The 12,224-nt window shown below is 56.0% G+C and overlaps 1 protein-coding gene across 2 annotated transcripts in view; it reads left to right on the plus strand.

The window, feature by feature from the left end:
- The first annotated feature begins 1,264 nt into the window (after positions 1-1,264).
- ABTB2 (ankyrin repeat and BTB domain containing 2) overlaps positions 1,265-12,224 on the plus strand; it is a 343,614-nt gene continuing 332,654 nt past the window's right edge. Inside the window, exon 1 of one of the 2 annotated variants that reach the window (XM_069221851.1) lies at positions 1,265-2,880. In XM_069221851.1, the coding sequence (XP_069077952.1) occupies positions 1,836-2,880 (1,045 nt within the window). In that variant the 5' untranslated portion in view covers positions 1,265-1,835. The remainder of the gene's footprint in view (positions 2,881-12,224) is intronic. The other variant, XM_069221850.1, reaches the window with a different exon arrangement.

The following is a 12,224-nucleotide window of genomic DNA, read 5'->3' on the forward strand; positions in this document are numbered from 1 at the left end:
AAGTGTCATTTCATTGGCCATACTTTCTTAAACCTAAAAGATAAGCACTGGGCTGGACGATACACTATTGTGTCTTCTGGTCAACTGGTGAGTTCTGAGATCTCCCTACCCCATACTGTCCCTGAGAAACCTGTGACTGCTCGCCCTGGTACCCAGAAAGTCAAGTGCAGAGAGCGTTGTACTTGGCGCGTTTCGCAGAGCCACATCTGATTCAAACATAGATTTCTGTCAGTGCCATAGTACGGGCTTCTTGGCCCCTCATACAACTAAGGGAAAAAAGGTTGCTTGTTCACAAGTTGGGGAGTTAAATACCACCATAATTAGGGGTGGGGTGGGCCCCTGAAGCCCCGGTGCCACTGCACCTGGTGCACTATTGGTAGCCAGACCACTGATTCTACAGTAGCAGATGTGTTGCATGGTCATTCATACAGTACGGTGTTTGGGTCGCCAAAGTAATGTATTGCATTAATCTTCTGAGCTATTTTATATACTTCAAGGCGGATTAACAATCACAGACGCCTTTCACCCGACGTGAGACGTTTGCTACAATTTTGATATTGTTTGTCTAGATTATGAGTAATTATGGACCCAATCAGTGCTTTAAATGGAAAAATAGAAGTGCAGGTACTCTGTAATAGAGTACCTGCTTGTTTCTGAGAAGTGCCGGTACTCTCCAATTAAAAGTATTACGTTTTTCTTGAGATATGCCGGTACTCTCCCTCTCAAAATAAAAAAGTGCCGGTACTCAGTACCGGAGAGTACCGGCCCATTTAAAGCACTGGACCCAATATAACCTATAATGAGGTTATTAACATCTACTTTTCAGTTATATTTTTATGAATACTGATGCGGGGGCTGCAGCAAAATGTATTCGATTTCAGCACATGAGGGGGCCCGGGGATCGGGAGATAAGCGCCCTTGGGCACACAGAGAGCTTGAAGTGGAGAAGCCGGGATTAGCCCTAAGGGAGAGTTAAACAATCGGGGAAGCTCCATTAAGATCAAAGAGACTTTGGCAGCGCTGAGAAGCCACAGCTGGCAGGAAAGTGCGCCTTCCTCCCGGCTGGGAAAGGGTTACACGTGCGATCCCTGCCAGAGTTGGAAAGAAAGCCGCCGTGCGCCCAGAAACCCCTGTGTGCACGCCTCGTTTCAAGCGCTCCGCCCGGGTGTGATCTCATTGGCCGAGCCCACCTCCTTTGCAGCAACCCATAGGCCCCCGGCCCGGAGTCATTTGCATATGGGATCTGCACAGTGAGCCAAAGTCTGTGCTGGGAGAAGTAAGTTTCCCAGCTCCGGAGCTGCATGGAGGTTTGCCTGGAAGCCGATGGGGATGGAGTGATTTCTGCACAGCTGGATGGAGGGCCCTCACCTGGGCAGGAGAGGGTGGTAAAGTCAGCCCTGGACAGAACTGGTGCAGGGTCGGAGGGCGGATTGCTGCTGGGTTCCTGCTGAGCTTGAAAGGGGGTGCTTCTGGCCTGGATGGGGTGATTACCCCCCCTTCTCCGTATGGTTTTTACGACCCTTGTTTTCGCTTGTGTTTTTGGCTGGCGGAGTTCAAAGAACAGAAAGGTGCTTTATCTGGAATAATGCCCTCTCTGCTTGGACAGGACCCTCCAGTCTGTGAGCCCTAGTTAACCAAACATGCAACTTGCTGCAGCCCCAGCTCCAACTTTGCTGGCCTGCCCTACTGATGCTTTGCTGTGGATCCGAGTTGAGAGCGAAAAGTTGGGGTGCTGGTTTGGCCAATGTATTCTGATCTTTGCCAGGTCTACCTTTTGACCGTGGAGAAGCCACTCCTGAGTGGTGGAAGGTCTGGAGAAAACGTGAAGAAATTGAATGGCCTTTTTTGAGCCTCAGAAGAGGACTGCAGCTGTGTCCTCCCCCATGGCTGGGATGTATAGCTCTGCTTTGAAGACGCTGGAGGATCTCACCTTGGACTCGGGGTATGGGGCAGAAGATTCCTGCAGGTCGCTCAGCCTGTCATCGTCCAAGTCCAACTCTCAGGCCTTGGCCTCCTCCCAACACAGGGGTGCCTGGTGGTGCTACTCCGGATCCATGAACAGTCGGAACAACAGTTGGGATACGGTCAATGTCGCGGTCCTTCCTGAAGACCCAGAGGCGTCGGACCTCTTCTCCAGGTGCTCCAAGCTTCCGGACCTCGAGGAATTCCCATGGACCGATGAAGAGATTGGTAAACTCTTGAGGAAAGGAGAGGTCAGTGGAAGGACCTTCCTAAAGGAGGTCAATGGAAAGACCTTCACGAAGGAGGTCAATGGGATGACCTTCTCCCAGGAGGGCCAAGACAAAACCTCCTCTCAAGAGCCACAAGACAGGATCTTGTCCCAGGAAGCCACAGGTAAGGCCTTCTCCCAAGAAGCGGTCAGAAGGTTGTCGGCCTTGCTCAAGAGAGCGCTGATCCGCATTGCTCGGGAAGCCCAGCGCCTGAGTGTCATGCACGCCAAGTGCACGCGGTTTGAGATCCAGAGCGCCATCAAACTGATACTGAGTTGGGCCCTGGCCGAGAGCTGCGTCCTGGCATCAGTGCGTGCCCTCTCGCTCTACAGCATGAGCGCCGGTGAAGGTCTGAGGAAGGGCAAGTCGACTCGTTGTGGCCTGAGCCTATCGGTGGGGCGGTTCTTTCGGTGGATGGTGGACACCCGGATCTCAGTGCGCATCCACGAGTACGCAGCCATCTCGCTGACTTCCTGCATGGAGAACCTGGTGGAGGAGGTCAGGAGCCGGGTGATGCTGAGCCAGGGTCTCGACGGGGCAGGGGGAGAGATCTCCATGGACTTCCTTGAGTTGGTGATCAACAACGACGCAGAGCTCTGGGGAGTGTTGCAGCCTTACGAACACCTCATATGTGGGAAAAATGCAAACGGTAAGTCCTAGAACATGTGACTGCAAGCTTCAGCAGTGAGTATTCATCTGATGCTTGAACTGCACTTCCACAGTCAAATCTGGAACTCTCCCATCACAAATGAGAATTTGAGAACTGAAGATTTCCATTTGTCTATTTCATGTCTTCTCTTGACACCTTTAACTCTGTATGGTCTCAGGCTGTGTCTCTGCATACTACTGCTGTTCCACTGTGTCCACCCCGTGCCTCTCAGATTCATTTACTGTTTTTGACCTCACCGCCTCTACTTGGAGACTGTGCCTTATGTTTATTTCTGTCTTCATGTAGTCTCTCTGATATTACTCCTGACCTCCTGCCCCCCTACGGTGTCCACTGCAGACGCATGTGTTTGACCCCGTGGTCATAGGATCGAATCCTGTGGTTTCAACTCAGCCTTTCATCCTTCCAAGGTTGATAGAATTAGTACCACTGAGTTAGGCAACAACAGGCTGCCAGTAGTGTCACGTGACCCACGTTGGGGTGAACAAGCATCTACAAATATGCCTTATATGTCATGGTTTATCCCCTGACTGTAAACTCTAGCCTACCTGTAATTGTTTAATGAAACATGCAACCTTTTCTACTTGTCTAGCATCGAGGAATGACAATTTTAAATTGAAGTACAGTGGAAATACCCAACTCTGGTAGTCATTTCATCAGCCTTGAGGTTAAAAGGCTAAGTTATTACAACCAATTGATCTATAAGTTACAGACAGATTTCTGCAACGGATGTGTTAACACAGTGTTTATGCTTTGGGTCAACAATTTACCCCCTAGGTACCTGAGCCCCCTGATATTTTAGGGTTTTTGGCGCCATTTTGTAATTTTCTAATTTGCAGCGCTGTTGTGAGTTCGGTTTTCAGCTGTTCTGAGAGTTGAGTACTCTCTTCTTGTTAAGGTGACCCTAGCATTTGTTGACACGAGGGGATCACATTTTAGCAAATACCTTCTCCCATAACACATCCCTGGCATAATCCTTGCACAGGCCGTTTTCACTTTCAAGGGGTGTTTTTTAACTATCAGCTTCCAAACCACATCACAGTTATGGTGAGCTAAATCCGTGGTTGATCCCAGGAGTGGGTGGGGGGTCTATTCACAGTAGTGAACAGCAGAAAATTCTCTCCCCTCTGATGCGGATATCTCCCAGGATCTCTGCAGCGCAGATTATTTTGATTTTTTTTACCCAAGAACCCGGGTTCCAAACAAATTGCCAGTATGCAAATTCTCACGGGGAACACCCATTTTTTGCCCAGACTGTTCGAAAAAGATACATTATAGTAATCTCCCAGTTAGGGTGGTGGCATGCTCTCTGACGTCCATTCCCATAATGCACGGGGGCGGGGCTTCAGAAATCACCCGATGCAGGGGATGGAATGGAGTGGGGTAGAAAAACATGCCCTCGTCCCCTCCAGCAACTAGAACACAGGGTCCCGATTTAGAAATGACATGTAGAGACTTTTAACCCCTCCCCCACCCACACACACCGTCCAAACCTTACCTCCCGGTAACCCTCCCACCCCCAACCTCTCTACCCCTGTCCACGGGCATCGCCACCCCATTGCTCTTAGCTTAATTATTAATGGAGGCCTGGGGAGATGAACATGTATGCCCAGGGTCACAGGTTGTGCGGAAGCTGGGAACCGAGATTAGTAATTTTTATCCCAAGGGCAGAGACGCAGCGCCTCGATCTCATCTCCTCCTTGAGTACCGCCCCGGTGGCTCGTGGCTAAATATGCATGTTTGTAAAGAGGTGTCTAGGATTTCTACCAGTAATGTTATTTGTGACGTCGTTTGGGACACCACACAAACAGCAAATGTATATATTGTTTACACCCTATAGCATTGCTTACAATATTATTTCCTCAGTGGCTATGGGTCAAACTTTAGGAAGATATGTTGATAGTTCAGAGAGATAATGCACCTGTTGCAAAGCGCTGCGTATAAATTAAAAGACAGAGGTTCAAAACTAATATCTTCCAACGTAGCCCCGTTATTGCTATTTAGAACAGCGCGACGCACAAGAGAGATAAATGTGAAATAAATAAATCATGATTTCCATTGTAACTCAGTAGTAAAGAGTTCTGGAACTTTCAGTTCCCTCCTGGGGTGGGGAGTGGTTGACTGTGTGCATTATTTGGAACAGTCTTATGTTCCTGGGATGAACACCGGATGTGTTTAGTGCTCTCAACGCGTGCCAGTTACACCCCAGCGCTGCTCTACGGAGGGCTCATACCGGCAGTGATTGTGGAAGGTCCTTTGAGAAGCCTTTCGTTGACCGGCCGAGTCACGTTGAGAGTATTGCTACCTCTATGTTATACCTTTCAGAACATCTGCTTGGAATCATCCTAGGTAATAGAGCACGTTTTTCATTCCGCATCTGTACTAATATAGCGCCTAACGTGGTTGTATGTATACATATATGTATAAATAAATATGAAATACATATTTTCTGCTGCGTCTTTTAGCAGGTAGATCCACTCCATTACTTTACTTGACAAACCTTGCATAAAAATGACAGCTGAATAAAAAGGTCACTTTGGAATAGCGCCTAGATAAAGCCGGTTACCCAAGTGAACTACACATTGGATTATCTGCAAACTTGATGTTTTTGACCTCAGACAGATGAAAGGTTGGGTAGAGAGTCGGTGGCATCAGAGCAAAAGAGTTGGCCCTAGGCTCAGGTCACCGCAGAGGGAACATCGACCGACAGAACTAATTTCCTGATAGTCACCCATCTTCTCCCGGGAACGGGTGCACGTGCGCGCGTCCTGTCCTAAAAAGAATGAACTGGTCCCATAACTCTGAAAGTGATACGACTTTTAAGAACATCGTTAAGTGACTACTGTAGGCGTACATTCGGCTTTTCCGCTGCTTCTTAACCACTCGTAAATGTACCGCATGTGTTTCGATACCTCTGGTCTAAGCGCTTTAAACACTCTTATTCCATATCACCTATAGCGCCCTCATCACATCTCCTCTCCCAGGTTGTCCCACTGGCTCTGTTCTGGGCCCAGTGTCCAGGGCTTTTCTCGTTCTGGCACAGTTTATCTGTTTCGATTGTTGGCGCACTGAAGGCTCCGCAGACTTAAGTGCAGCGCTATAGCGCCTCGCCCCAGTTGCACATTGTTGAGGTTATAAAAGTCTCACGGGCTTACTTACTGGGCGGAGTGGGGGTGGGGAGGGTCTGCATACAGAATTAATAATTGATATAAAATCTGGGTTCACCGGGGTGGCGAGCCAATGAACAATTACTGGAGAGGAAGGCATGTGTGGAAAGGTCGGTTATGGGAGTTTAGAAAGTGTTTTTTTCTGAGCAGGTCACCAGCTGATGCCCGTCGCAGTGGGGGTCCCTGTCTCTGGTGGTCCCAGGCTAGCCCCAGAGGGCAGGTGCTCGCCACTAAACACATATTTACAGCTGGCGGCCGAGCTCACAGGCCCAGCGGGGCCGAAGGAAACTGGGGGCGTGAGAAACCCCACTGCACCGAGGGCGGGTGTCACCAGTGCAGGCTGAGGTCACCCAGCCCCTCTGGTCAATTATGAGGTATACCCTTCCTGTGCACGGTGAGGACACATAATAGAGGTCCCTCCAGTGACCTATGGGGCGGCAGGGTGCAGGTGCCTCCAGTGCACAGTGAGGTCACTAGATTGGAGGTCCCTCCAGTGACCTGTGGGGCAGCAGGGTGGAGGCGCCTCTGGTGCACAGTGAGGTCACTAGAGTGGAGGTCCCTCCAGTGACCTGTGAGGGGGCAGGGTGCAGGTGCCTCCAGTGCACGGTGAGGTCACTAGAGTGGAGGTCCCTCCAGTGTCTTGTAAGGCGGCAGGGTGCAGGTGCCTCCAGTGCACGGTGAGGTTACTAGAGTGGAGGTCCCTCCAATGACCTGTGAGGCGGCAGGGTGCAGGTGCCTCCAGTGCACGGTGAGGTCACCAGAGTGGAGGTCCCTCCAGTGACCTGTGGGGCAGCAGGGTGGAGGTGCCTCTGGTGCACGGTGAGGTCACTAGAGTGGAGGTCCCTCCAGTGCCCTGTAGGGCAGCGGGGTACAGGTGCCTCCAGTGCACAGTGAGGTCACTATAGTGGAGGTCCCTCCAGTGCCCTGTGGGGCGGCAGGGTGCAGGTGCCTCCAGTGCACGGTGAGGTCACTAGAGTGGAAGTCCCTCCAGTGCCTTGTAAGGCGGCAGGGTGCAGGTGCCTCCAGTGCACGGTGAGGTTACTAGAGTGGAGGTCCCTCCAATGACCTGTGAGGCGGCAGGGTGCAGGTGCCTCCAGTGCACGGTGAGGTCACATAGTAGAGGTCCCTCCAGAGCCCTGCGGGGCGGCAGGGTGCAGGTGCCTCCAGTGCAGGTTGAGGTCACTAGAGTGGAGGTCCCTCCAGTGCCTTGTAAGGCGGCAGGGTGGCAGGTGCCTCCAGTGCACAGTGAGGTCACTAGAGTGGAGGTCTCTCCAGTGACCTGTGGGGCGGCAGGGTGCAGGTGCCTCCAGTGCACAGTGAGGTCACTAGAGTGGAGGTCCCTCCAGTGACCTGTGGGGCGGCAGGGTGCAGGTGCCTCCAGTGCACGGTGAGGTCACCAGAGTGGAGGTCTCTCCAGTTACCTGTGGGGCGGCAGGGTGCAGGTGCCTCCAGTGCACGGTGAGGTCACCAGAGTGGAGGTCTCTCCAGTTACCTGTGAGGCAGCAGGGTGGAGGTGCCTCTGGTGCACGGTGAGGTCACTAGAGTGGAGGTCCCTCCAGTGACCTGTGAGGGGGCATGGTGCAGATGCCTTCAGTGTGCACAGTGAGGTCACTAGAGTGGAGTTCCCTCCAGTGCCCTCTGGGGCGGCTGGGTGCAGGTGCCTCCAGTGCACGGTGAGGTCACTAGAGTGGAGGCCCCTCCAGTGCCTTGTAAGGCGGCAGGGTGCAGGTGCCTCCAGTGCACGGTGAGGTTAGTAGAGTGGAGGTCCCTCCAGTGACCTGTGAGGCGGCAGAGTGAAGGTGCCTCCAGTGCACGGTGAGGTCACATAGTAGAGGTCCCTCCAGTGACCTGTGGGGCAGCAGGGTCCAGGTGCCTCCAGTGCACGGTGAGGTCAGCAGAGTGGAGGTCTCTCCAGTTACCTGTGGGGCAGCAGGGTGGAGGTGCCTCTGGTGCACGGTGAGGTCACTAGAGTGGAGTTCCCTCCAGTGCCCTGTAGGGCAGCGGGGTAGAGGTGCCTCCAGTGCACAGTGAGGTCACTATAGTGGAGGTCCCTCCAGTGCCCTGTGGGGCGGCAGGGTGCAGGTGCCTCCAGTGCACGGTGAGGTCACTAGAGTGGAGGTCCCTCCAGTGCCTTGTAAGGCGGCAGGGTGCAGGTGCCTCCAGTGCACGGTGAGGTTACTAGAGTGGAGGTCCCTCCAATGACCTGTGAGGCGGCAGGGTGCAGGTGCCTCCAGTGCACGGTGAGGTCACATAGTAGAGGTCCCTCCAGAGCCCTGTGGGGCGGCAGGGTGCAGGTGCCTCGAGTGCAGGGTGAGGTCACTAGAGTGGAGGTCCCTCCAGTGCCTTGTAAGGCGGCAGGGTGGCAGGTGCCTCCAGTGCACAGTGAGGTCACTAGAGTGGAGGTCTCTCCAGTGACCTGTGGGGCGGCAGGGTGCAGGTGCCTCCAGTGCACAGTGAGGTCACTAGAGTGGAGGTCCCTCCAGTGACCTGTGGGGCGGCAGGGTGCAGGTGCCTCCAGTGCACGGTGAGGTCACCAGAGTGGAGGTCTCTCCAGTTATCTGTGAGGCAGCAGGGTGGAGGTGCCTCTGGTGCACGGTGAGGTCACTAGAGTGGAGGTCCCTCCAGTGACCTGTGAGGGGGCATGGTGCAGATGCCTTCAGTGTGCACGGTGAGGTCACTAGAGTGGAGTTCCCTCCAGTGCCCTCTGGGGCGGCAGGGTGCAGGTGCCTCCAGTGCACGGTGAGGTCACTAGAGTGGAGGCCCCTCCAGTGCCTTGTAAGGCGGCAGGGTGCAGGTGCCTCCAGTGCAAGGTGAGGTTAGTAGAGTGGAGGTCCCTCCAGTGACCTGTGAGGCGGCAGGGTGAAGGTGCCTCCAGTGCACGGTGAGGTCACATAGTAGAGGTCCCTCCAGTGCCCTGTGGGGCGGCAGGGTGCAGGTACCTCCAGTGCACGGTGAGGTCACTAGAGTGGAGGTCCCTCCAGTGCCTTGTAAGGCGGCAGGGTGGCAGGTGCCTCCAGTGCACAGTGAGGTCACTAGAGTGGAGGTCCCTCCAGTGACCTGTGGGGCGGCAGGGTGCAGGTGCCTCCAGTGCACGGTGAGGTCACTAGAGTGGAGGTCCCTCCAGTGCCTTGTAAGGCGGAAGGGTGGCAGGTGCCTCCAGTGCACAGTGAGGTCACTAGAGTGGAGGTCCCTCCAGTGACCTGTGGGGCGGCAGGGTGCAGGTGCTTCCAGTGCACGGTGAGGTCACCAGAGTGGAGGTCCCTCCAGTGACCTGTGGGGCAGCAGGTGCCTCCACTGCACGGTGAGGTCACCAGAGTGGAGGTCTCTCCAGTTACCTGTGAGGCAGCAGGGTGGAGGTGCCTCTGGTGCACGGTGAGGTCACTAGAGTGGAGGTCCCTCCAGTGACCTGTGAGGAGGCATGGTGCAGATGCCTCCAGTGTGCACGGTGAGGTCACTAGAGTGGAGTTCCCTCCAGTGCCCTGTAGGGCAGCGGGGTACAGGTGCCTCCAGTGCACAGTGAGGTCACTATAGTGGAGGTCCCTCCAGTGACCTGTGGAGCGGCAGGGTGCAGGTGCCTCTAGTGCACGGTGTGGTCACATAGTAGAGGTCCCTCCAGGGCCCTGTGGGGCGGCAGGGTGCAGGTGCCTCCAGTGCACGGTGAGGTCACTAGAGTGGACGTCCCTCCAGTGCCTTGTAAGGCGGCAGGGTGCAGGTGCCTCCAGTGCACGTGAGGTTACTAGAGTGGAGGTCCCTCCAGTGACCTGTGAGGCGGCAGGGTGCAGGTGCCTCCAGTGCACGGTGAGGTCACATAGTAGAGGTCCCTCCAGAGCCCTGTGGGGCGGCAGGGTGCAGGTGCCTCCAGTGCAGGGTGAGGTCACTAGAGTGGAGGTCCCTCCAGTGCCTTGTAAGGCAGCAGGGTGGCAGGTGCCTCCAGTGCACAGTGAGGTCACTAGAGTGGAGGTCCCTCCAGTGACCTGGGGGGCGGCAGGGTGCAGGTGCCTCCAGTGCACAGTGAGGTCACTAGAGTGGAGGTCCCTCCAGTGACCTGTGGGGCGGCAGGGTGCAGGTGCCTCCAGTGCACGGTGAGGTCACCAGAGTGGAGGTCTCTCCAGTTACCTGTGAGGCAGCAGGGTGGAGGTGCCTCTGGTGCACGGTGAGGTCACTAGAGTGGAGGTCCCTCCAGTGACCTGTGAGGGGGCATGGTGCAGATGCCTTCAGTGTGCACGGTGAGGTCACTAGAGTGGAGTTCCCTCCAGTGCCCTGTGGGGCGGCAGGGTGCAGGTGCCTCCAGTGCACGGTGAGGTCACTAGAGTAGAGGTCCCTCCAGTGCCTTGTAAGGCGGCAGGGTGCAGGTGCCTCCAGTGCACGGTGAGGTTAGTAGAGTGGAGGTCCCTCCAGTGACCTGTGAGGCGGCAGGGTGCAGGTGCCTCCAGTGCACGGTGAGGTCACATAGTAGAGGTCCCTCCAGTGCCCTGTGGGGCAGCGGGGTGCAGGTGCCTCCAGTGCAGGGTGAGGTCACTAGAGTGGAGGTCCCTCCAGTGCCTTGTAAGGCGGCAGGGTGGCAGGTGCCTCCAGTGCACAGTGAGGTCACTAGAGTGGAGGTCCCTCCAGTGACCTGTGGGGCGGCAGGGTGCAGGTGCCTCCAGTGCACGGTGAGGTCACTAGAGTGGAGGTCCCTCCAGTGCCTTGTAAGGCGGCAGGGTCGCAGGTGCCTCCAGTGCACAGTGAGGTTACTAGAGTGGAGGTCCCTCCAGTGACCTGTGGGCGGCAGGGTGCAGGTGCTTCCAGTGCACGGTGAGGTCACCAGAGTGGAGGTCCCTCCAGTGGGTCCCTCCAGTGACCTGTGGGGCAGCAGGTGCCTCCAGTGCACGGTGAGGTCACCAGAGTGGAGGTCTCTCCAGTTACCTGTGAGGCAGCAGGGTGGAGGTGCCTCTGGTGCACGGTGAGGTCACTAGAGTGGAGGTCCCTCCAGTGACCTGTGAGGAGGCATGGTGCAGATGCCTCCAGTGTGCACGGTGAGGTCACTAGAGTGGAGTTCCCTCCAGTGCCCTGTAGGGCAGCGGGGTACAGGTGCCTCCAGTGCACAATGAGGTCACTATAGTGGAGGTCCCTCCAGTGATCTGTGGAGCGGCAGGGTGCAGGTGCCTCTAGTGCACGGTGAGGTCACATAGTAGAGGTCCCTCTAGTGCCCTGTGGGGCGGCAGGGTGCAGGTGCCTCTAGTGCACGGTGAGGTCACTAGAGTGGAGGTCCCTCCCGTGCCTTGTAAGGCGGCAGGGTGCAGGTGCCTCCAGTGCACGGTGAGGTTACTAGAGTGGAGGTCCCTCCAGTGACCTGTGAGGCGGCAGGGTGCAGGTGCCTCCAGTGCACGGTGAGGTCACATAGTAGAGGTCCCTCCAGTGCCCTGTGGGGCGGCAGGGTGCAGGTGCCTCCAGTGCAGGGTGAGGTCACTAGAGTGGAGGTCCCTCCAGTGCCTTGTAAGGCGGCAGGGTGGCAGGTGCCTCCAGTGCACAGTGAGGTCACTAGAGTGGAGGTCCCTCCAGTGGCCTGTGGGGCGGCAGGGTGCAGGTGCCTCCAGTGCACAGTGAGGTCACTAGAGTGGAGGTCCCTCCAGTGCCTTGTAAGGCGGCAGGGTGGCAGGTGCCTCCAGTGCACAGTGAGGTCACTAGAGTGGAGGTCCCTCCAGTGACCTGTGGGGCGGCAGGGTGCAGGTGCCTCCAGTGCACGGTGAGGTCACCAGAGTGGAGGTCCCTCCAGTGACCTGTGGGGCAGCAGGTGCCTCCAGTGCACGATGGAGTCACCAGAGTGGAGGTCTCGCCAGTTACCTGTGAGGCAGCAGGGTGGAGGTGCCTCTGGTGCACGGTGAGGTCACTAGAGTGGAGGTCCCTCCAGTGACCTGGGAGGGGGCACGGTGCAGATGCCTCCAGTGTGCACGGTGAGGTCACTAGAGTGGAGGTCCCTCCAGTGACCTGTGGAGCGGCAGGTGCCTCCAGTGCACGTTGAGGTCACTAGAGTGGAGGTCCCTCCAGTGCCTTGTAAGGCGGCAGGGTGGCAGGTGCCTCCAGTGCACAGTGAGGTCACTAGAGTGGAGGTCCCTGCAGTGACCTGTGGGGCGGCAGGGTGCAGGTGCCTCCAGTGCACGGTGAGGTCACTAGAGTGGA

Source organism: Pleurodeles waltl, chromosome 3_1 (genome assembly GCF_031143425.1).
Source record: "Pleurodeles waltl isolate 20211129_DDA chromosome 3_1, aPleWal1.hap1.20221129, whole genome shotgun sequence".
Taxonomy (NCBI): Eukaryota; Metazoa; Chordata; class Amphibia; order Caudata; family Salamandridae; genus Pleurodeles; species Pleurodeles waltl.